Raw genomic sequence first — 24860 nt, forward strand, 5'->3', positions numbered from 1 at the left:
GGCTTATTTGGCAAATACACATGCAACAGTTATCTCTAGAAAGAAAATTGGCAAAATGTTTATTTTGGAAGTCAGTAAAAAGACCCGTCATAAGAGGTGGTATTGAACTGTTCAGCATTGGCCTCTTTATTCTTTTGAGGAGGTGAATGGAAGAAGGGACAAATGGATTAGCTAACATTGACAATCATCCACTCTTTCATCCGGATCACACATTATTTGTAACTTACACATTCATTATTCCTTACGTAAAGAGGAAATTGTATTGAAAGACAATCTCCATGTAATTCCCAAGTAGATAAATGTGCACTTGAAAAGGAAACTTCAGAGTTGATGTTAAAAATTGTTAAGATAGAAAGTCCCTTTGATGCAGCAATGGGACAATGCATCTATTTAATGTATTTATCCTAACAGGTATTATGTTGTTTTTGTGCGAAGGCGTCCAACAAACATAGACACTGACCTGAGGGAGAGGGTAAAGCCTCCAAGACCACCAAACCTAGTAGAAATTTTAACAAATAATGAGGAAGAAACATAAGAATGGACCTTTGGATCAATGGACCTTTACAATCCACTTTAGTCCTTGATTGGTCATATTAAGTAAACAGGTTCACATATCCAATATCTCAGCTGTGCAGGGACTGAATATAGTTTTCAGTGAAGTATTCAGTTATCAGTCTATATATACAAACTTCTTGTGCTCGGTTACTATTTTTCATGAACTGCTTATAACCGAACCTTAAAATAATAGATGGTATGAGTTACCTATCTGACCCGAAGATCACAATATGCTTTTAAAAGTGTTCGTTTTTGCTTTGTGGAATACTAACTAGTTACGATCAGGAGATTTTTAAGCAAGCAGGCAGATTATTCAATGACGAATGTATTTCTTTACATCTTGGAGAGAGGACAGAGAGAAATATCAACCTTGAACATTCACAATCCCTTTGACAAGGAGGGTAAAACATGTGACACTGTGTTTTCCCACATGCTTGCTTATACGGGTAGAACTAAAATGGGTTGAACAGGATGCTATGTAATAATGAAAAACAAGTTTCTTGTGGGCTGGGAATCCATTTTGCATCTTTTCAGTTTTTCTGGTTGGCATAGTGGCTCAGTGGTTAACACCACTGCCTCAAAGTGCCAGGGACCTGGGTTCAACTCCAGCCTCAGGACCCTGTCAAGGTCGAGATTACATATTCTCCCTATGTCTGCATGGGTTTCTGCTGGGTGTTCTGGTTTCCTTCCACAGTCCAAACATGTGCATGTTAGGTGGATTAGCCACGCTAAATTACCCATAGTGTCCAGGGATTTGCAGACTAGGTAGGTTAGCCATGGAAAATGTGGAGTTACAGGTGAGAGTGGGGTGGATAGGATAGTGTTTGGAGGGCCGGTGCAGACTCAATGGGCTAAATAGCCTTTGTCTACACTGTGGGGATTCTATGATTGCTGTGGTGGTAAAGAAAGAGCTGCCTTGCCATCATCTGTTTTAGGCTATCATGCAAAGTCAAGATCAGCGTGTCAGCTGAGCAATTCTCATTGTCTGTGGTGGCAGGGAAGAGCACATGATAATAGGGAGGGAAAGCTTATATTTGAAACCAGAACAAAAAAATTCTTAACTTTTTCTTTACTTCACAGGGAGGTCTGATTGCTCTGCTGCTGCTCATCTTAATCTTCACGATGGTACTGTACGCTCGCCGGAGATGGTGCAAAAGGAGGCGGGTCCCTCAGAAGAGTGCCAGCACAGAGGCCACACATGAAATTCATTACATCCCATCCGTGCTGCTGGGACCACAGGCCAGGGACAGCTTTCGTAACTCTCGGATACAGGCCCATAATTCGGTGGTCGGAATGCCAATCCGAGAGACGCCCATTTTGGATGATTATGACTGCGATGATGAAGAAAACCAGCTCCGGCCTGAAGCGCGCAACCGAGAAGATGACTTTGGAAGTCAGGTGACCCGGACGTTAGAGAGCCTGGGGCGAGCGGAAGAGGAGAAACCGTGTTTTGCAGGTTGGGTCTTACGTTTTCTTCTTGCTGTCTCCCCCAGTCTAGAAACTCTGTTGAACTCGATGGGATTCATTTAAAACATTGCATAATTCAAGATGCTCTTGTTTCATTCTTTAAAATTTTAGGCTAATAAAAGCAAATGGATTCCATAGCATCTGTTATTTGGAGCCCTCCCATGACAAAACTTTATTTTACACAGCTTAAATACACAGAGATGATAATATATTCCTCAATCTTAATATCATTAATAAATGAGGTCCTGCACAAACAGACTAATTTCAGGTTACCAGCAGCTAGCTTTTTTTTATATAAAGGAACAATGGAGTGTGAATCTGACATTTGTGTGCAGAATTTCTGTTTTAAACTTCAGGGTAATGTAGATTAAATTCTGTCTCTATCTACCATGGAGATTAAGGAGCAGCATTCTGAGGCAAATGGATTCATAGGCCTTTCTCCTGTAAGAGCCTGTTCACTGTGAAAGAAAAGCGCTCCCTAAAACTCATTATCAACAAGAATTGGAACGTACACATCATCTTTGGGGCAAGTTCCTGCCCTTGAGTCATTTCTAACTAGCATGATGAAGTAATTCCTTCGAGGCCAGTATTCTACCACCACGTCACCCTTTATTTACATGTGGAGGGTTCTTGACACTGATCCAGTTGATGCTGATGTCTGTCAGCCATGGCTCCCTGATTGGATCAGATTAACAATCCCCATCAGGGAGCTCACATTCAGTGAGGTTCTTCTAGCTGTTTTGTCACAATCGCTACACATGGCAGCTGCTGCTGTTTTACCATTGCTCTTAGCCAAGAAGCTTTATGTGAATTCTCATCGTGTGGTAACACATGGTCCATGTTATAGCTAGTACCGTTAGAGATAATGCAACCTCATTTGCAGAGGGCAGTGTAACAGTGCATAAGATTAATGTCATGGTTTGGTTAGTTGATGACTTAACTGTAGTGAATTCCAACTTAGTGAATTTTTCTAGAAGCTACTTATAAGTAGAGTGCAAACTATTGCATCTCTATCATATTAACCCCTAATAACAGTATATCAGTGAGTTCTTGTACTGAGTTGAGACTGAAATCTCTGAACAGTGTGCTAGATAGCAAAAATCAAAGAGCAACTATTTTGCTGTAAAAGTAAGTGCTTTGGCATCGGAATGTTTACGAGGAAATTAAGATGAAAACCTGGGTTATAATATGCATAATCTTTATTCACTGATTTTGTCTGCAATTAATGCTTCAAAAAGCTCTCAGCTTTCTCCTTTATTTTTCTATTCAATCTATTCAGTTGCTATTACAACTCTGGAGCAAGCAGGACTTCAATACTGACCTCTTTGTCCAGAGGTAGGGGCACTACCAACAAGTCAAGTAACTCTTCCAGCAGCTTCTCTTTATAGAATAAGCAGTAACATTGATTGCCATTGCCTCAACTGTTAAATTATACTGTTCACAGTGCAGTGATCAACCTCAACTGTAGCTGCAGATTCAAGGGTGCAAACTCTCTTTGCAAAATACATGATCTCAAATGCTGCCTGTCCTCGCTGCAAGTGTGAGACAGGTTGGGCTGAATAGAATCAGTTTTCCAGTTGCATCTTGCTCACAGGTTCAAGCAGAGGTCAACAGTTATGATTTGGAGCAGATATTCAGATAAATCTCAAGAATGTTAAAGGCAGTTACAGTCCTGTACTACTTGAGTGCTATTTCAGCACAAACAGGACTGTATTTTAATACATTAGGTAATGCATGTTTAATTCTTCCTGTTGAAACAGAAGGAAGCTGCACACTTATGCTCTTTCAAACCGCAGGCTTTGAGTAAAACCATTTATTGTAGGAGTCCAGTGTGTAGTTGAATCTTGTAACAACTTTTCATTTAATAGCAAGGTTAAATGGGACAAATAACTTTACTGCCCAGTGTGAACTATTAGATTTAAGCTGGTCAATAAAATCCAAGGTCAGCACTTACAGCTGCATCCTCTTCAGATTCTAAAAGAGCCTTTTTTTTTATGAAATGATAGTTGTCAGAAACTTGTCAATAGGCAGTTCATAAATATGCAACACAAACTGGAGATAACGGACATAACACTGGCAGCTTTTGCTATCGCTTGCACCCAGGTACCAATGCCAAACGTGTTTTCAAATTGACTAGAGCTCACCTTGTTTCAGGATTTTGGTTATTTATTCCAAATTGTGGACCTAGCAGCAGGAAGTAGGGGAGCAAAATAAACCACTGAAATGTTTGCCTATGTAAGGATCTTCCAGCAGTGAACTGCACAATAGATTAACTTCATTCTGACCTAAAGCAGCAGTTAGACAGTGACCAAAAAAGAAACATTTAGACTTACTATGGATGCTTCAGTCCTTTGTTTTTCTATCTGCTGGGTATTGTAGAGGTAATAAATAATCTCTGGATTATGACATGGGCAGATTAGTAGAAGGGAAATAACGTTCAAATAATGAGTGCATGACCCAAAGAAGATGTGGTTTCAGTTTTGCTGGAAGTGACAAGTATTGAGAAAATAGATCTATGTCATTGCGATGGTCCACACCAAAACCATACTGGGGCTGGTGTTTTACAAAGCCACATAACGAGGGAAGCAGAGAGAGTTTTGGTCCAATCAGTGAGGGTGATTCGTCAAATTCGTAAATTGAAAAGTAGAGACAATACAAGAGAGAAAGGTATTTATCTGGATAGTGGGAAACAGATGTTGACAGGAATCAATAGGCAATATAAGTCTCAGTAAAACAACAGATAGGACGAGAAATTTAAAAATAGTACAAGGTCAAAACAAAAGTCCCTGAATCTGTGTTTTTTCCTATTCTTTTATGGGATGTGGGTGTCACTGGCCGGCCAGTATTTCTTGCCCATTTCTAGTTGCCCTTGAGAGGTTGGTGGTGAGCTGCCTTCTTGAACTGTTGCAATCCTCCAGTAGGTTGATTCGCAATGCTATTAGGGAGGGAATTCCAGGATTTTGACCCAATCTGAATTTATGTAACATTAAAACAAATCAAATAAGGTGATAATGCAGTTCGAAATACAATTATGAGCTGATAGCCATCACATGCACATCACAGCTGTTCCAGTGCAGCTACAATGCTGCCATCTTGCCAACATTATAGAACATTGCCCAGGTATGTCCTGAACACACAAAGGAGGACATATTAAACCTGGCCAATCATTGCTCCATTAGTCTATAATCATCTGTAAAACAAGTGTCATCAATGGCGCTATTGAGCTGCATTTGCTTCACAATAGCTTACTCCCCGATGACTAGTTTGGGTTCTGCCAAGGCCACTCTGCTCCTAACCTCAGAACAGCCTGAACTTAAAAGGGGACAGAAGTGTTGAATTCCACAGGTGAGATAAGAGTGACTGCCCTTGACATCAAGGCTGCATTTAACAGGATGTTGCATCAATAAGTCCTAGCAAAACTGTAGTCAATGAGAATCGGGGACAGGGGGTTAAGTTTTCTGTTGGTTGGCGTCACTCCTAGCGAATAAGAAGATGGTTGTGGTTGCAGTTCAGATATCTCAGTTCCAAAACACTTTAGCAGAAGTTGTTTGAGTAGTGTCGTTGGCCCAACCATTTTCAGATGCTTTATCAATGACCTTTCCTCCATTATTAAGTCAGAAGTGGGATGTTAGCTGATGACTACACAATGTTTAATGCCATTAATGACTAATTTTCAATATCTGGTGGTAAAGACAGAAGGTTCTTTTGGTTTCTTCTTGCAAGGACAGAAGCAAAACTGTGTTGGTTGACTCCAGTCTAAACTGTGAAGATTGCCAACCTGTTTGATTGGGAAATATCATTTGTTTGTACACAGTTTTCACATTGCATGTCGAACATTGCTGAATTCTCATGAAGAGTTGTTTATTTATCTGTGCCAAGAAAGCCATTATTCACTGTTGGTCAAGCTGACCTTGTCAGAGTGAAATATCTTTGGTTTTATACAAATGGACACTTTTAGCACTAGTTTGTAGTGAATTTATGAAAGAGTTTTAAATTTCAGTTGAAATTATTATCTATGTGCTCAGTGCAGTATGAAATCTTTGGCTTAACAGCCCTTGAAAACGGTAGGAGTGAACAGTTGACATTTGTTTGTTGCCCAAAATACATTTTTCCTTTCCTGGGGCACTTCCATAAAAATGGTAAATGATCTAAAGTGAGCCTCGGCAATACGTGTCTGCAAACTATTTGACCATGGACCCCAACATAGTTAGCTTTACTACAAATGCACTTCCAACTGCTATCACTGGAAAGCAATTAGGAGTGGAAATACTGGCTGATGTTTCCTTTGCTAGCGCAGGGGATACTGAGACCAATTATAGCAGCCCTCCTGCAATCTTCCAGTGTTCGGTGAGCTGAGGCTACATTTGCGTTTGAAATGGCCTGACCTTTGCATTAGTATGACAGTGAGATATTTATTTGACAAGTAACCAAACCAAGGTGAGATGAACTGTAATGTGCTTTCTGAAATCCCATGTTACAAAGTAAAAATTTCCTTCTTCATTTCATCGATTTCTGCACTTGCAACGCATGTACAGATTAGCTTCTTATTTGAATTTGGTCTCGACAACTTAGACTTGATTCATTTCAACTTAGTGCGAGACAGATGAAGAATTGGACAGAGCTGTGTTGGCTTTGGGTTGCATAATTTTGAAGTGAAAGTTCTTTTGGGTTGATCATGCATGCAATTTGTTTTATTGTATACAATTGAAATGACTGAATGAATTTATTTGATGTACATTTCTTTCAAAATGTTAGCCTATCATTTACTTCTTCATTAGAGTATCACACTCTGTTGTGACTTTTGCAGCATTTATTGCCCATCCCTAATTGCCCAGAGGGCAGTTAAGAGTCAACCACATTGCTGTGAGTTTGGACTTACATACAGGCCAGGCCATGTAAGGATGGCAGTTTCCTTCCCTAAAGGACATTAGTGAACCAGATGGGTTTTTCCCCAACAAATGACAGTAGATTCACGGTCATCATTAGACCGTTAATTCCAGATATTTTTAAATTCACCTTCCACCATCTGCCATGGCAGGATTCAAACCCAGGTCCCCAGAATATTATCTGGCTCTCTGGATTAATAGTCCAGCAATAATACCACCAGGCCATCACCTCCCCTCACTAATGCCTTTAAGATGTTGAATGTTGATCATTGGGAGGCTAGCTTTTTTTGAAACCTGTTCATTGTCAAGGTAATGAGACAAAAAATGTTTCATCCACCGTGAATGATATGCAGTGCTACTGTCTGAACTGAGACAATTATTGATTTGACAGTTAATTCAATGCGATCTTAAGGAGACACTGTGCATAAAATAGGCTGTATTTTCCCGTTCTTGAGTCACAGTTTTATAGTTATATTTTCAATTTCAATCTACATCTTTAATTGCTATCCCAATAAACTCGCTGAAGATGCCAGATAGCTAATGATTGTCCTAGCGGACTTAGTTAGCTTTCCAAAAGTCAGATTTACATGATTTACAGGATGAACCCATCCTTGAAAGTGTCACATATTTGTAATCGTTCAAAATGCTTCATTGAGTTAAATAGACCAAAATCAAACTTATTTTGCATATGAAGGAGCAAATTTTCACACTTGAGTCACCAACTGAATCTTGATTTGTTCTCAGTGGTCGATGGCCTCTATGTTCAAAATGGGTGTCTTCTTACGATAGCTGAAAGAATTGCAAGATTATGCTCTTTTCTAAAGATGTTTTGTTGTTGCAATATCTACGACAAAAAACCCTGTTGTCTCCTTGAGTCTACACATTGCTCCTCAGGTGCTCTTATAATGACTTAATTATGTAGAAAATTATCGGTTCAAGACGGGCTGATCAGCTTTTTTTATGTATTGAATAAAGAAGGCTTACTTGTTCAGCATCACATTGTGAATCCAGTTGATACACATCATGGAGCTACCACTATGACATTGGATATGAGAATACTGCTACCCTTAGGTAACACATTTCTCACAAGGCCCCTTTTTGTTGCTGACTAGATTAAAGTAAACAAAAAGACTGTGCAAGATACTAGATTATGGATCTTGGAACAAAGTTCAATATTTAATCTACCAGTGAGGATCAGTGAAGGTATTATATTTTGGATGAGCTGTTAAAATTGACTGCTTCTTCCAGGATTTTAGTTGAAAGTTGAAACTCACATTTGGACAGTGTGAAGAATAATTGGGAATTCAAACATTGTGTAAACCATTCATGGAATGACCTTCCTTAATTGGAGGCAGAGAAAAGAGTGAAGCATGAAATGTCTGCATTATAGGATAGAATAGAATAGGAGTTTATTGTCTTTTGTATTTGTGTAAATTCAGTGAGATCCGTATAAGTTGCCAGAATTTGTTGCCATTTTAATTTTAATTACAGAAACTATAAAAAAGACATAATTGAGACAAGTTTAGGACATAGTCGATTATGAAAAGATGTTGAAGAAACCAGGCTTTTTATTGTTGAAGGAGTTCGCCGAGATTAGTAATCCACATTAGTGTAGAAACAGGCCTGTTGGCCCACATGTCCACCCAGACCCATCCGCATAATCGACACACCCCTGAACACTACAGGCAGTTTAGCATGGCCAATCCACCCAGCCTGCACATCTTTGGGCTGTGGGAGAAAACCAGAGCACCTAGAGGAAACCCACGCAGACACGGGGAGAAGGTGCAAATTCCACACAGACAATCACCCAAGTTTGGAATAGAACCCGGGTCCCAGATGCTGTGAAGCTGTGGTGCTAACCACTGAGCAGCTCCAATTATTCTAGATGTTTCAGTAACGGGCCAGATTTTTGAGGTGTTTGGTGACAGATTGTTAGTATTGGTTGCTGTTACCCCTTGAAAGTACCTGTAACTTCAGGATTCAACAGATGGCTAGATTCATATGTAGATCCAAAAGGAGTGAAGCAAAAGATGTTGTCATTCACTGCTCCGGTAACGCTTATTTTCTCTCACCTAGATCAAGAAATAAGAATTCTATATTGTTTTTTCTGAAGATATGGCTTTCCTGAATGGATTTATGGATTCTAATTGTGTCATGTGTTCCAGGTTTAATTTTTGACATTTTAGTTGATTAGATATTGATATAAAATTTATACATTGTGTTCTGCCTACATCAGGTGATGCTTTATGTCCAAAATAGTTTCTCCCTCCTCATATGGCACGATGTTTGTATTTCCAAATCAGTTAGATTTTTTTTGTTTTTGACAATGTCCAAACCTCTTCAGGAGAATAAATATATTGACTGTTAAGGATATTCTGCAAGACTTTTCTGAAGGCCTTGTAGGCTCTGCCTATTACAGAGGCTTAGGGATTGAAGCATCTTTATCTCCCACGTTCTGATTTATTTCACACAATTCATTGTGAATCTAGAGAAAATCTGCTTCACCTAAGCTGCCAAGAAAAATATGTCACCTGTATAAATTGGTTTCAAATTATGTGTCAAGCTGGGCCTCAAGCAGGTGTGTGACTTTTATATATTGGTGCGTTTTTTTTCCATTTTGTTGTCTTCCTAAGGATCATTTATAGTGTGCAGTGCTCTGACTGTACAATTGAATTGATCTGTCAAAACTTGTCTGAGATTCACTTTTTACAGTGGGGAACAGAACAGTGCAATGCCAAGTATATCCAGAGAGTGAAGAACTGACAGATGGTGAATGATTGAACCAGTGAGTTCTGAAGCCCATACTCAATAGAGGATCAGCGCATCCCTATTCATGTTATTCTTAAAGCAAACCATGTAGAAATAGAAAAGGACAAATGCAAGTATTTATTGTGTTTTTGTGTTCATTTTGTGTTATGTCAAAGATGGTGGGGGGGGGGGGGCGCAGTTTGTAATGTACATTTTGCTTCGTGAATTACAGTCCATTTTTGTCTGTTCAAAATTCCATTGTTAGCAGATTTCTTTCATTCTTATCATTGCAACTCAGTTTTGTTTGCCTGGTGACAGTGTCTCCACTTATGATTCACGCCTGCACGGTTTTCATAATAGCAAGCTCTATTATACTGAATGGAAACAGACTTCTACCTGGATTAAACAAGCAAGGCTACTGTCCTAAATCCAGGAAATAAGGGGATGGAAATGCTTTTTTTTCTGAAGCAATCAGCTGGATATTTGCCCTACAGGCATATGAACTAAATGAGAGCAGTATTACATATGAAAACCAGCTGCAAAATGTTTCTATGAAATAACCTACTTGAATCATTTCTTACATTCAACAGATTTAATTCAACAATCTCACAATTATTTTAATTGACAATTTTAGTCTCAAATTTGTAACAAATACATACATTTACATAGAACTCTATTCAAAATCATTGTGTGATACAAAATCAGGATGAATTACTTTAATTTACTCTGCTTAGCTCAATTGTATTTTAATTACATTTATAATTTATACTATATGATTTCTGCCAATTATTGTCTACATCCTCAATGTCATTCTCAAAATACACAGGATCAAAACTTAGATTTATTTTGCTGTATTTTTGTTAGTACTCCGAATATTCAGCCATAAAAGGAAGATCAGTCACATTCCTCTCTGCCTGTTTCAGCATTTGTTAAAACTTTAAACACTGCATGATAGATCGTTTTAGACTTTTTTATGCTTCTTGAGGAAATGTAGAGATTTCCTGTTAATCGTCCTCTTGAGCATCCAACGTAGAAGTAACAAAGCAAAAAACAATCTAATTTCAGATTGAACCCAGCCACTTTGAAGTCTTGACCTTGTAATTTTTTGATTAGCATTGCAAGGCAAACTGATTGGAAATTACAGATTCTTGAATTGAAAAAGTAGTCCGATTGAATCATTGAAATTTTTGTATTTTTCTTGTATGATTGTGATTTCTAAAACGAGAGATACTAATTTTATAATTAGTGTTCTTGTTCCATTGCGTAATCAAAGATATAATTGTTTCTTAACAGGATAATTGGACAGTCTGTTTCACCAGTAACTTATGGTAAGGTGATGTCAGAATTGGGAAATCCTGCAGGGAGTTGAGTAGCATTACCAGCAACTGGTATTGTAGTAATTGATTTGTACACCATTTCTACCCCTTCAAGTGCTTTCAACAATTGTTCATTAATCTTTCAAATCCAGTGACCCTTCATCAGTTTTTAAAGAAGGGTCACTGGTCTTGAAACATTAACTCTGCTTTACCTCCACAGATGCTGCCAGACCTGCTCAGTTCCGCCAGAAATTTCTGTTCTTTTTGTTTCAGACCTTCAATTCTTTGTTTTATTACAATTCATTGTTTTATTATATCTTGTTTGTTTTTGAAGTTAATCTGGCCCTTACACATGATCAGCATTCCTACGACTAATTTTGACGTTTGGGAAAGCTAGGAAACATCATCTAGGGGTGTGAGCAATGTGATCTGGAGTATCTTATGTGGGAGAGTTGGATGATGACTGCAGTGAGGCCTTTCTTAATATCTATCTGGGTTATCTCCCATCTTAGCAAACATATCAGACAAAGTTGACATCAGGAAATTTTGACAAGGAAACCGGAGTGAGCGTTGCTGGATTCGGCTTACTGCTCCGAATAATTTCCAGGTTGGGAACTAGGCACCAACATCACTGGGCACATGCACGGTCATGCATCCCATATTCACAGTCCTTAGCATCTGATGTGCCAGCCTTGAAGTACCTACCCAGTACATCTCTGATCCACCCACAGAATGCTTCTACATTTCAATGCTGCACCTCAGGCAAAATTGTTGTTACACTGCAGTAAGGATACTGCACTTAAGGATACACACCCATCTCATGGATTGGACTCGTCTGCATCATTGGGCATTTCAGGTTTTGTTATAGTGCTCATTCATCTCTCTGGATGCTCATAGCATCCATGTTTTGCATTGCCTTGTGTTGCCTTTTTGATCCTAAGCCAGAGAAACCACGCCTGTATTATTGTGGTTCTTAGTCATGTCAAGGGGGATGGTCTTTGTTCAGGGATTCCTGTATGATTGAATCAACAGCAGCTCCAATTCCACTTTAGTCCCTGCTCATTGTGATCAGAGTTAGGATATTGTTCACAAAGGGTTAAAGAGCCAAATGATAGGCAGCATGCCATCTGTCTTCAGTCTATCTGCTGCGTTACAGACGGTTTTGCTCCAGGAATGAAACAGAAAGATGTATTATAGGAGATCAATGCTGCAGTTTAGGAGTTTCCCAGGAAAATGGCATGCAAAGTCAGTCATGCCTAGTTGTGTAGGTGAAGGTCAATGGGCAAAATGTTGCAGGTAATAGTGGGTATATTAGAGCATCAGCCTTAGTGGGAAGTGGATAACGTCGCAGAGATAGTAAGTGTGAAGTATCAGAGAGAAGTTGGTGGAACTTATACAGGCAACGTTGAGGATACTGACCTTTATCCTAACCAGGCTGATATGGTGTTGCTTAGCAGCATCCACTGCTGGTCCTAGGGAATCCCATATCTGCATCACTCCATCCAACGGGACCTTCAGAACCCTGGCCACAAAATGGGGTGCTGCTTTTTTTCTCCTCCCTGTCTACCATACATAGGGCAAATTTGATGAACCATATGGGACAGCTCTGGACTGACAATGCATGTCTAGGCGCACAATGGGATTTTAAAAATGCTGTTGGAGTAAAAGATGCCGGTGAATTCTGAGATATCTCCTGAGTGGTGAGTTGTTCTGAGAACTGTGCATGGTAAATCAGATGAGCGATATGTCACAGAGCTTGGTAACTAATTAATTAATCTTGGTCCAATAACAGGCAACAGACTCATTCCCTTGCCGCATTGTTTCAATTCAGGCAACTGTGCATGTCGTAACCATGCTTCCATAATTTGAGGATGACAGTAATGTTCAGAAGTTTTGAGAGAAGTGACCTAAATGACAAAATAATTAAGCCTTGAAGCCCCAAATCCTCCCAAAAACTCAACACAACTTGGACTTAACCAAAAATGGTAAGATTCAGTCTGCTGTTCTTAATTTCCATATTTGTTTGTTACAATTGTTCCACATCTATCCCAATTGTATTTAGCATAAAATTAAGTGCGTGTGGAATCTTATTCAAGCTCCTGCTCTTTTTCAATATCCAGTTGCGTATCAGCACAGCTGCCAGCTTTGTTATTTCTTGATTGGTAAACCCTCATTCTCCTCATTTCTAAGGCTTCAGCATTATTTTAAATAGAGGAATTCTTCCAACAGGCTTGAATTTCATTTGGTTTTATTCCTCTTGACCTCAATGTAAGAATATGTCTGAAGTTCACAAAGAGAATCAAGAGAGTGCCAGGCTTGGTTTTTCATATTTTCTTTGAAGCCTGGAATTGCATTGTGTAAAATCTTATGCCTTTCCTTGTGTGACATTGTGTGTTTTTCCCCAATAATATCTTCTGCAACTCTGAAAACATTGGCCTGTGCTGAGCCTTTCTTAGCATTGCCTGTTGATATCTCCTCATTTTTTATGTTAGGTAGGAATTTGCCGGCAGGCTTTGCAGAGGTTTAACCTCCAGGCAACAGTATAGATGCAATTCATAAAGAAGCTATAGCTATCCTATTCTTAGCAATATACTCTTGAGATCTAACTCAGGGTAATATTAAAGAAGTGATGAATTTCTTGTTTCATTGCTACCTGGAAAATCATAACTGCAGTTATTGGAGGGACTGAACCAGTTTAAAGGGGCAGGAGTAAGAACATCAAGTGGTAACTGACAGTGCCAGCCTTACGAACCAAGGTATCATGCCACCAAGTTAGGCTGAGATTGAGCCAAGGATCACAGAGGACTTTGCCAGTGAATAGACCAAAATGTTGCTTTTATACCGAGGGGCAACAAAAATAGTAATGCCTGGATTGCTGGGTCCTATAACATTGAGTACGTGCTCCTCCCACAAAAAGGAACACAGTTTATTTGGAAGTGCCAGAGTGATTGCTTTCAGTCCTGCAGATAACTCCAGGTTTTTGGAATGTTTACACCATCAATAAGTTGCTTCTTTAGCTGAGGCCACATTTTTAAGTTTTGTCTATTTCTTGTCTCTACTTGACGAACTTTGGTTATAGTAAGTCTGTTGTTCAATCTTCATAATTTATATAGCATTTAATAGCTTTACAACCAGTCCTTTTTCAGGGCTTGTACTCCTACTCAATTTTGTATGTTTCAATTCTCTATCCTTGTGATTCTAAAGTGCTGTCGCTCACAATCAGATTTCCTGTCTCTAATACTAAAAACACTGGCCTATCTCGTGTATTTCTTAGATAACAGGGTGTAGACTGGATGAACACAGCAGGCCAGGCAGTGTCGGGGGAGCACAAAAGCTGACGTTTCGGATCTGGATCCTTTTTCTGAAGAAGGGTCAGCTTTCCTTCTCCGCTGATTCTGCCTGGCCTGCTGTGTTTATCCAGCTCTACACCTTGTTATCTCAGACTCCAGCATCGGCAGTTCCTACTATCTCTCGGTTATTTCTTAGATATTTTAACACCATTTAAAGGATCTATTGGAATCAAGCTTCCTTCCTGTGGCTCTGAGTAACAGAACTTATAGTGACATGTATTTTTGGGTCTCTGTAAGAAGTGCCAAAGCAAATCTGGGACAAATTGACAGACAACAGAATCACCCATGCTCAAATTCAGGCACTGCATTTGTTGGAACAATGTCTTACTGAATTTGAGGGTGACAGTAATGTTTGGAAGTTGAGAGAGAAGTGACCTTTAAGACAAATGTTTCACAAAGTTGCATGAATCATGCATCTGACTTCAGTCATCAATCTATATTGGCGGCAATTTCATGAAGCATTTTTGAAACTTACATTTGACAATCAATGGTCAGTAACATTGTGCCAATTTTGTTTGCAGTTAATTTGTATTGGCTATGCTGATGCTACTTTGATTTCAATACTAATAGAGATTCTAGTTCAACTATCCCATCCTTTTCGTAAAATAGTAAATGTTGCATTTTGGGGAAATTCTTTTGCTTTGGAAACAGAAATCAAAAAAAAACTGCAGATGCTGTGAATCAAAGAGAACAAAGAAAGAACAGCCTTCTGAAGAAGGGTAACTAGACATGAAATGTTAACTTGACTTTCTCTCCACAGATGTTGCCAGATCAGCTGTGTTTTTCCAGCAATTCCCATTTGTGTTTTAACCTATAGTGTGTAAGTTGGCCATTAACTGAAAATCATTCTAAGAAGCAAACTTGTAATAAGTTTTTACACAAGGTGTGACAATAGGCTGAGTTTGCAAAATATTGTCAGAAGTACTGTAAAATGGGAAATTATGATGTTGTCTACCTTGGTGGAAAGAATAGAAAATGAGATTTCTAGGAAAAGAATGAGACAATGCTGAGATACAATGAAAGCTGTCTGTTCACACACAGGTCACAAAAGGCTCTGTCTGAGTACAGCGAGCGTAAGGCAAATGGAATGTTGACCTTATTACAAAAAGGTATGGAGTGTAAAAGTAGGGAAGGCTTGTTCCAAATGTATAGGAAATTGGTAAGGTCACTGCAAAAGTACTGTTTACAGTTTTGGTTTCCTCATATAGTGAGAGAGTTCAAGGAAGGGTCACCATGTTGTGTCATGTTATCGGCTTTTGTTCCTACTTTGCCTGGTCTGTTGAGTTTACTTATCAGCACCCCAAGGCAATTCTAATACCGGAATAACCAAAGTCATTAATTAAAACGATAATCTAATAGTCACAAGTGAGCACTTTTCAGATGGACCTACCCGAAGATCAGACCAGAACAAACAATCGATCTGCTCTGCCTTGATTTCTGTTTATCAGACACTTCCCTGAGCTAGCTAACTTTTCTGTGAGGCAAGGTTTTTTTTTAAGTCACTTTCCATACAATGAAGCTATGCATTTACGCTCTCGACACTTTGCAATCTCCAGCAAATGATCTGATTAACCACAGAGAAACATCACAAACATGTTAGGTTTACCACACTGGTTTGATTAATGAGCTCATTTTGATTTGATTGAATCTCCTTGGAAAAAGACTCATCTCTTGCTCTTAATGAACTTTAATAGAAAATTTAGCTTGCACTCACAGCTCAACACATTGAGGTCATCTAATCAACCACATTACACTTACACAGTACGATTGTATGATGATCACAAATTCAGGTCATAAATAGTCTGCATTTTCACATCGAATTCACTCTGTTTTAAACAAAACTTGAGCTTTTGCGAAGTTACTCCGACAGTTCACTCTGTAACTGCTGAGTACAATGTTTGATGTATACAAATACATTCATCCCTTCAGCAAAAAATAGAAATATTTTAAAATCTGTGACCTTTCTAATCATTCAGTCATCACTGGACCCATTGTGATTTCTTCTCACTTAATTTCATGTCAGCAAACACAGCAGGTTTTAGGCAAATTTCAAAATTTTCCAGCATTCCAAATCATAGAGGCTTCCTCAGCATCGTGAAGATTTAATGAAATGCAAGCATGCACATTCCTCCTTTACAATCCTTGCCCCAGAACCTCAAATAGCTGTTGTTGTTTCCATCTTAAGGTATGTCACATATACCACTGCAGAACTACTAGTGCAAGTAGCGTGACACTTCACATGATCACTAGCACATGCGGCATGATACAGATTGAGCCGTATATTCAAACCCCAATCTCAAAGATAGTCTCACCAACTGGTCTCCTTAATTTCTTTGACATCCCCCTGCACTTGCTCAGCAGGAATTTTATGTCATTAAACACGAAAGACCACTTCTTCACAAACAATTGCTCTGTTTATTGCCTCACCGGAAGAAATTCCTATCAACTTCTTTCAAGACTATTTCATAAGGTAGCTGAAGCCAAATGGTAGAATGTTACTTTAAATCAATGCAATACTCTTGCAGTATTATCAAAATTATATATTAATTTCTTGTACCCACACATTGGCCCTTTGTAGCTCATTTGTCAACTTCATGCAAGCTTTACCAAACAATACCAGCCACGTACTATCATTTGCCCTTTTACCTACAGTGCAAACTTGCCTAGTCTTGTTAACGGACAGACCTCAAAACTGATCAATAGCTTAGAAAAGAAAGAGTTGAATTAAGTAATAAAGGTGTACCACAAAGTATACAATTTTGAGAAAAGTACTTTCATTCATTAAAAAAAAGCATATTTACTGCATTTGAATTTATTAACCTCAACAAAACCTGATGAAGACAAATATTCCACGAAAGCTCAGCAAGCTTTCGACTTTATAGCCCCATATCTAAGAACTCAAAACCATTAGCAGTTGTCGATAAAGCTAAGAAATGGAAGGCATCCCCCACTTTGATCATGAAACTTAATGAAATCAGTCTGGATAGAAATCTTCAGGCTAATGCCAACAGGCTAATGTTTCAAAGATTCAGAAGTGTGGACTTTTTAAAATGTTTCATTGTCCTTACTGTTCCTTTTGACAGCTTGACAATGATTTGACAAGTTTGACAGATCTTTGATAATTCCAATGATTTCATGCATTTTTTATGCACAACCATGTGTACTTTAGCAATACTGAAGTGGTACCATACCTCTTTGCAAGGGTGCTGTGTTCCACCAAAGGGCAGTTTACTTCCCTCGAGTGTCTTCTGGGACCAGATCCAAAGGAGAGTCTTAAATCTCCAAATGATACCCTGGCTATCCAAATGAGTCGATAGCATTCTGTCCCCTTATGTATTCAAATCAGCAAATGTACATTTTTGGACACATGCATCACCAAAATCATGGAGGAGCAAAGGTAGCTGATGACTGAAATGACCAGCTTCCTCTTTAAATTGGATATGTGAATCCAATTAATGCAACAGTTAATGTAGGAAATGCCACTTTCCAGGGTAGATGGTAGGATTTCTGAGGACCTCTGCTATTTTCACCTTGCGAATGAGGTTTCTCTAATGTGGTGATAATCTTGGAACTTGTATTTGATCTTGATGTACAGGATTAATTCATTTCCATATAACTTTGGTTTCAATTGTCATCTTCAGGTATGTATTTTTTCACTGTTTTGCCTGCTTACTCTGCAGTAAAATTGTTAACAGTATTGTTTCTAGCTGTTCCAGCAGGTGTTGAGGTACTGCAGTTTCAAATATCTACCAATTCCTTTACTTTTAACTGTCAGTCAGAATCAAATCAAATGTTTTTGATGATTTTCAATGATATCACTCCACAATATTGAAACTATTGTCATAACACATAAGAGAGCATAGAGCAAAATAGCCTATTTTAGTGTGCACTCGACCATTGTAATGAAGCAGTGAACACTATAAAGAGGCAGAAAAAGACAATATTGAGAAGAGATAACCAAATTATAGCCATGTCAGTAAAACTGATCCTCAACAGACGCAATGAAGTGAGAAGTGATCCTTTATAGTGTAACTTTACTTAGTGATAGCAAAATTATAATCAAGTTTTAATAATTGTAGGATATGAGTTTAACGAATGAAGATGTGCTTGAACTATTGAACTTCTTCAGTCATATGAGACAATTAATGTTCTGATTTTATCTTTTCAGTTTCTTAATTTGCTGTATGTCTGAGAAATAATTATAATATTGAATTCAAAGTTATCATTAGCAGCTCTTGTTTGCCACTGAGGTGATCATGAAACCAACACTAAGACGGACGATGTTGTGTGATGCTTAAGTATTATAAGAGCTCACTGGACTATCTAATTCCCATTTGTTGCTTGGGGGATATGAGATTTTTCTCTCAAGGATGTAGGCTATTTAAAGGAAAAGCAGTTCATGATGAAGGGCAGTGCAGTGGCTCAGTAGTTAGCACTGCTCCCTCACAGCACCAGGGACTCCGGTTCAGTTGGGTTACTGTCACTGTGGAGTTTGCCCATTCTGTCTCTGTCTGCTTGTGTTTCCTTCACGTGGTCCAGGTTCCTCCCACAGTCCAAAGATGTGCTGGTTAGGTGGATTGGCCATGCTAAAGTGCCCATAGTGTCCAGAGATGTGAGAGTTAGCTGTGGAAAATGTGAGGTTATGAGAATAGGGTAACAAGATGGGTTTGGGTGGGATGCTGTATGGAGGGTCACTGTGAACTCATTGGGCCAAGTGGCCTGCTTCCACACTGTAAGGATTCTCTGAAACTAGACAGAAATATCTCAATTTTCTTTTGAATAAATCAGTGGATGAACTCCCCCAGCAGATGTCAACTGCAAGTTCAGTTTACAAACTGGAATTTCAATATTTGGGTCAGAATATTTTACCTGGAATTTTTCTTAAATAGACTAAGATACCTTTTAAATAGTTGATAAGTGAAAATCTTATGTGTTGTTCGTATTATATTCAAATATAAAAGAATATTCATATACTTTTGAGCTCAGAAAAGTTGATGGTTTATTGGAGTATTTTATGTTTAACTACTAGATTTTCCAGAGTCTAATGCAATGCGACTTGTGGCCATTTTCAATTGAAGTTGCAATTAACTGTCCAGTCAGCAAGATATATGCCCTTTTCATTGAAAACCAATTAAATTGGACTCCAGGGAGAGCATGTTAGATTCATAGAAGGATGTCACGTTCTTATGGGCATTTGGAAGCTAGTTATCTAAGATCAACCAACAGGGTAATTGGCTAATACCCCGTTCTCTTTAAAAAGGAAAGGAAGGGCCGAGGACATCAATGTTTAAGTGAGTAATTGAGACTGTCTTCTACACTGATTGACATTAAAATATAATGTAACCGCAAGAGTGAAAATTCGTTTTTGCTCCTTTCAAGAGCACATGCCCTTATGTGACCTTTAGACCACCTGTGAAAGATTGGGCCACTAGTTGAGTCAATAAAGAATGATGTAAGTTGCAGCACATGAACTTGCATTAAAGCTATTTGATCTCATTTTCCTTTTATCATAATACAAAATGGTGTATCTATATTGTCTTTTGTCTTTTTTGTCCTTACAGTTAGAGTTCAAACTCATTTCTGATATGGATTTGAGTTAAGTGACTTCAGACTTGCCTGATTTTTACAGCACCACTGATAATGACAGATTTGCATAAGTAAATTAATTAATGAGTAATTGGTACTCATCAATGTATGAAGTGGCAATATGAAGAAAAAGTGTAAAAATGAAATTACTCAGCAATTTGAATTAACTAGATCCAAAATAAGACTGGATCAATCCCAATTCTTGCCAATCATAAAAGCAAGAGATGAACTATAAATTAATTTTGCAGTTGTTTGAGAGAATATTTCTTGTACAGAAAAATCACCTCCATTTGGCAACACATGATTGCATTCAGTTTTGCTGTGTCATCCTTAAACCCTGAGGCTTTCATAGCTTAATTACAACATATGGAATGGAAAGCTGTAATTTTGTTTTAACTTCGCTTTGACATGTGCCAGATAGTTGAACTGACAACACTTTCAGTTTCGTATTTGTGATGGGAGATTGCTTTTCAGGATGTTTCATTGAATCTCATCTGCATCACACTAGTTGTAACTGATATGCAAGGTGGTTTCAAGACTTTGCTAGTTTCCTCGTGAATAGGAGTTAAGGAACCCTCAAAGTGATATAGCTAGCTTAAGTGAATGAGTAAAGAGCTGGCAAATGAAGTATAATGTGAGAAAGTGTGAAATTGGCCATTTTGACAAAGAATAAGAAGCATATTACCTAAATGATGAGAGGTTCCTAAGCTCTGAGACACAGTAGCCTTGGAGAGTCCTTATGCATGAATCATGGAAGGTTAGCAAGAAAGAAATCGGCAAAGTTATTAGAATGTAGTGTTTTATGACGAGGGAAATTGAATGCAAGAGTACGGAGATGATGCTGCAGTTATACAGGGCATTAATGAGACTGCATCTAGAGTAATGTGTACGAGGTTGTTGACATGCTCGCAGAGCTGGCTTGTTTTTGCTAAGATTCTTCATCACCATGCTGGGTAACGTCAGCAGAGAGGCCTCCTATGAAGTAAGATAAAACGGAGTGAAGCTGGATGAACACAGCAGGCCAAGCAGCATCAGAGGAGCAGGAAAGCTGACGCTTCAGGTTGAGACCCTTCTTCTGAAGAAGTATCTCGAGCCAAAACGTCAACTTTCCTGCTCCTCTGATGCTGCTTGGCCTGCTGTCTTCAAGCAGCTTCACACAGTGTTATGCCAGATTCTCCAGCATCGGCAATTCCTACTCTCTCTCCTATGAAGTGATGTTAAGACCATAAGACACAGGAGTGGAAGTAAAGCCATTTGGCCCATCGAGTCCACTCTGCCATTTAAATCATGGCTGATGGGCATTTCAACTCCACTTCCCTGCACTCTCCCCGTAGCCCTTGATTCCTTGTGAGATCAAGAATTTATTGATCTCTGCCTTGTTGTTCTACTCCTCTTGGAATTTATACTGTCAGATTGTTATGGTAATTAGTGTCATTTCCAGTTTTGTTCTATATGGGTTGTATTTTTTTTAAACTTTGTCAAAACCTTAAAGAGTACTGTGTGCATTACTGGTCATTGTACTTGTGAAAGGATGTTAATGCATTGGCAGCGGTTCAGAGAGGATTTACTGGAATAAATGGATTACCTTCTGAAGAATGGTTAGACAGGCTAGGACCGTAATTCCTGATGTTTAGAAGAGTCAGAGGTGACTTAATAGAAACTTGAAAGATCCTGAGGGAACTGGACTAAGTGGATTTTGAATTGATAACTCTTCAAAGAGTTGAAGAGTTGAAATACAGCATAACAGGCTGGATAATCTTTTTCTACACAGCGCCATTCAGTGACCCAAACGCTAGTACCAATGAATAATAATCCTTATTATTCTGAAATGCTTATTCTTAATTCTGACACATGAACTATCTCTTCATGGATCATTTGTGTTTCTTTTTATATTGTATTCTAAAGGATGGCTACTTGCGTGCAAGAATCTAGTACTAAGAATCATTGTTTTAAAAATAACGGGTATCCATTTCAGACAAAGGGGAAGTTTGAGAGAGTTTGGAGCTTTGTTCCTCAAGCAGCTGTGGAGACAGAATCTTTATATATTTTTGAGGCAGAGGTTGATAGATTCTGGATTGGCAAAGGCATTGAAAATTATTGGGGATATACAGGAATGTAACATCGAACTTTAACCTAAATCAGCCATAATGTAGGATGGATCAGCCTCACTGTCTCACTCATAGTCTTTGTTCTTGTTCATATTGACTGGAACAAACATTGAAATTTAGATCTGTGAGGTCTATGGCATTCTGTGTAGCATTGTCCATGATTGGGAGTTAAATTAGTTTAATTTTAAGGTATATTTCTTCAGTTACTTTCAATTGACTATAGATTTGAACATCTTACAGTCATTCATGAATACCCACAGTGCATTGCAATCCTCACCCCAGGGTATTCTGTTATGTTTGTAATAAATTAACACGTTAAGTTAAACTTTAGTCCTTAAGAGAAAGGTTTTCCCTAGTGAGTATAAAATTCTGGAATACATGGCTGGAAAGGATGGTTGAAGTTTATTATAATTTTTGGAAGTAAATTGAATCTTTAAAACTGAAATATTTGCAGATTTTAGTATAGAGGTCAAGACTCTGGGGTGAATTAATAGCTTTATAAGAGAGTCAGAGCAATTAAAGCAACTGTTTCCTGTATGTTACAATTCAATATAGAATAAACTCAGAATCTACATGTGAGGAAGGAGTTCATGTTAAAATTAAGAATAAATATTTCTGAACAATAAGAAAAATTCTGTCCTTCCAAAGTGAGTATTTAATAATGAGAATTTTGGAACACAGAATGATACTAGGTAGAGAAAGGCTTTCTGGCCTGTCATGCTAATTTGAATTCTTTGAAGTATTATCAATTTAGTGCTATTCTGCTGATGCCCCCATTGCTGACAAACCTTTCACTCCAGAGAAACATTAGAAAAAAAGTCTGTTAGGTGACAATTAAATATTCTGGTCGAGGTGGGAAAGAGGATGCATTTAGTCCAATAAAGATCTGATCAAAGCTGAAGGAAATACATTAATTTCACACAACCGAGATGAAAAATGCGAAAGGATATGCATAAAAGTAGACTGCAGCTGCATTAGATAATCTCATTTCAGGGTAAAAATTGACATAATCCTAGCAGACTATAGGGATGCTCTCTCATTAGGGAGAAATGGCTGGTGGTGGTTTAAACTGAGGGTCACTGTGCCTCAGGCACGAAGAGAGGTTGAGAAGGAAAATCCTTCATGGTAACCTCAGCCAGTGTGAGAAAGAGGTAGATGGTTTGATCCCCACAACACACAATGCAACTAATAACAGGATCATATTCAAATGTACTGTAATTCTGAAATGCAGCCTTATGAGAATGAAGGTCTTGGATACATCCTCCAATTGTTTGCATAAATGTTGAAGCTCCAAAGAGTCTTAGAGTCATCATGATGGAAAAGGAGGCCATTCAGGACATTGAAGGGGCATTGGAAACTTTTTAATCATGTACCCTGTTGCACTTGAGGTTAGTTTAATCCATCAGAATGTGGTGACGAATTTAATAAATGTTATCTGTTTTCTGTATAATGTGTGCCTCATCACATAACAGCAATGAATGAAATTTATTTCAATATGGTAGTGCACTTGCCTTTATTCCGTATACAAACTGTAAGCTACACCATATAGGAGCTATATCCGTAAGAACTACCTATTATTCACATCGGTGCACGTTCATTGTTTAAGTACTTTCACCGACCACAATAATTATATTGAAAAAGCGAAAGGAGTGGTCGGTATGAATGATGACTTCCCTAAACTCAGGTACCATGGATGATGATAGAAACAAAGTGACCCACCTTATGGGGGAGATTAGGAGGTGAAGCAACTATGAGATTAATTTTTGACTTATTTATTCCAGCAGAGACCAAGAAAGTAGACTATTGTTTAAAGTACGCAGTGTTTTCCTTTAATATTGTGGGCAATTATTTGAACATGAGTCCTCATAATAGCTTTATATGTAATATCACGGTAAAAGGTAGCTTTCAAAAATATTGTTAATATAAAAGCTGACTCAAAAACCATATTGAGTTACAGTAAGGAGTATAAGTTATAGAAAAGACACGCATGGGGAAAGAAAACCTGAAATCCATTTTGGTTAAATGAAGGCGAGAAGAAATTTAATTGGTGGAATCTGAAAATATTAGGACCAAAAAAAACTAAAAGCTGGAAGTGTGTGGCAGAAATTCTTAATACTTTTCAAGGTATAAGGAAATGCAAAATGAAGAAAATGTTTAAAAAAAACCCAAGGGACAAGGTAATCAGAGGTTGCAAAACACGTTACAATAGATGTCATAAATTTTGACTTAATTGGGTCAGTTGCTGGTCTAACTCAAAAGTTGGAACCATCTGCAGAAATTGAGCACATAATCTTTCATGTAGTACTGAGTGAATAAGATGTGCTGTTTTCAGATCAATTGTTAAACTGAGCCCTTGCCTGCTTACTCCAGCAGATTGAAATGATCCCCTGGCACTACTTGAACCATGACAGTGAGGCCCTCACAGAATTCTGCACAACATGGATAATACTTTTTTTTTTGTGCCAAGTTTCTGCTGTCAAAACTGATTTCAGGCTGTTTCTAATCACTAGAAGATCTGCAATGTGCTGGAACTCAAAAAACTGTGTCGTAAAGTGATTGTTCATTTAAAGACAGTGTTGAAACGTTTATTAGGCAGCAGTAATGGATAGAATGTGTTTAAGAATATCTGGGAGATGAAGGCAATGAGGAGAGGGAGCTGTAGCTGAAATATTGATAATGTACATTAGTGTATGATAATACCATACAGCTGCAGAACAGCTAATGTTCATCTTTTGGAGACCAGTCTGGGTGCCAAACATGCAGCCTTGATACGAATAACTGAGAGGAGCTTTCTACCAATTGTTCAAGATGGTGGCAATGTATGCATCAAGCTGAAGCCTGCCT

General features: G+C 38.4%; 1 protein-coding gene across 3 annotated transcripts in view; it reads left to right on the forward strand.

Annotated features, from left to right (window-relative positions):
* LOC125465340 (astrotactin-2-like) overlaps window positions 1-24860 on the forward strand; it is a 1528414-nt gene that overhangs the window by 349297 nt on the left and 1154257 nt on the right. For all 3 annotated transcript variants that reach the window (XM_048558686.2, XM_048558687.2, XM_048558689.2), the window contains exon 3: window positions 1636-2011. In XM_048558686.2, coding sequence (XP_048414643.1) covers window positions 1636-2011 — 376 coding nt within the window. The remainder of the gene's footprint in view (window positions 1-1635; window positions 2012-24860) is intronic.

This window comes from Stegostoma tigrinum, chromosome 29 (genome assembly GCF_030684315.1).
Source record: "Stegostoma tigrinum isolate sSteTig4 chromosome 29, sSteTig4.hap1, whole genome shotgun sequence".
Taxonomy (NCBI): domain Eukaryota; kingdom Metazoa; phylum Chordata; class Chondrichthyes; order Orectolobiformes; family Stegostomatidae; genus Stegostoma; species Stegostoma tigrinum.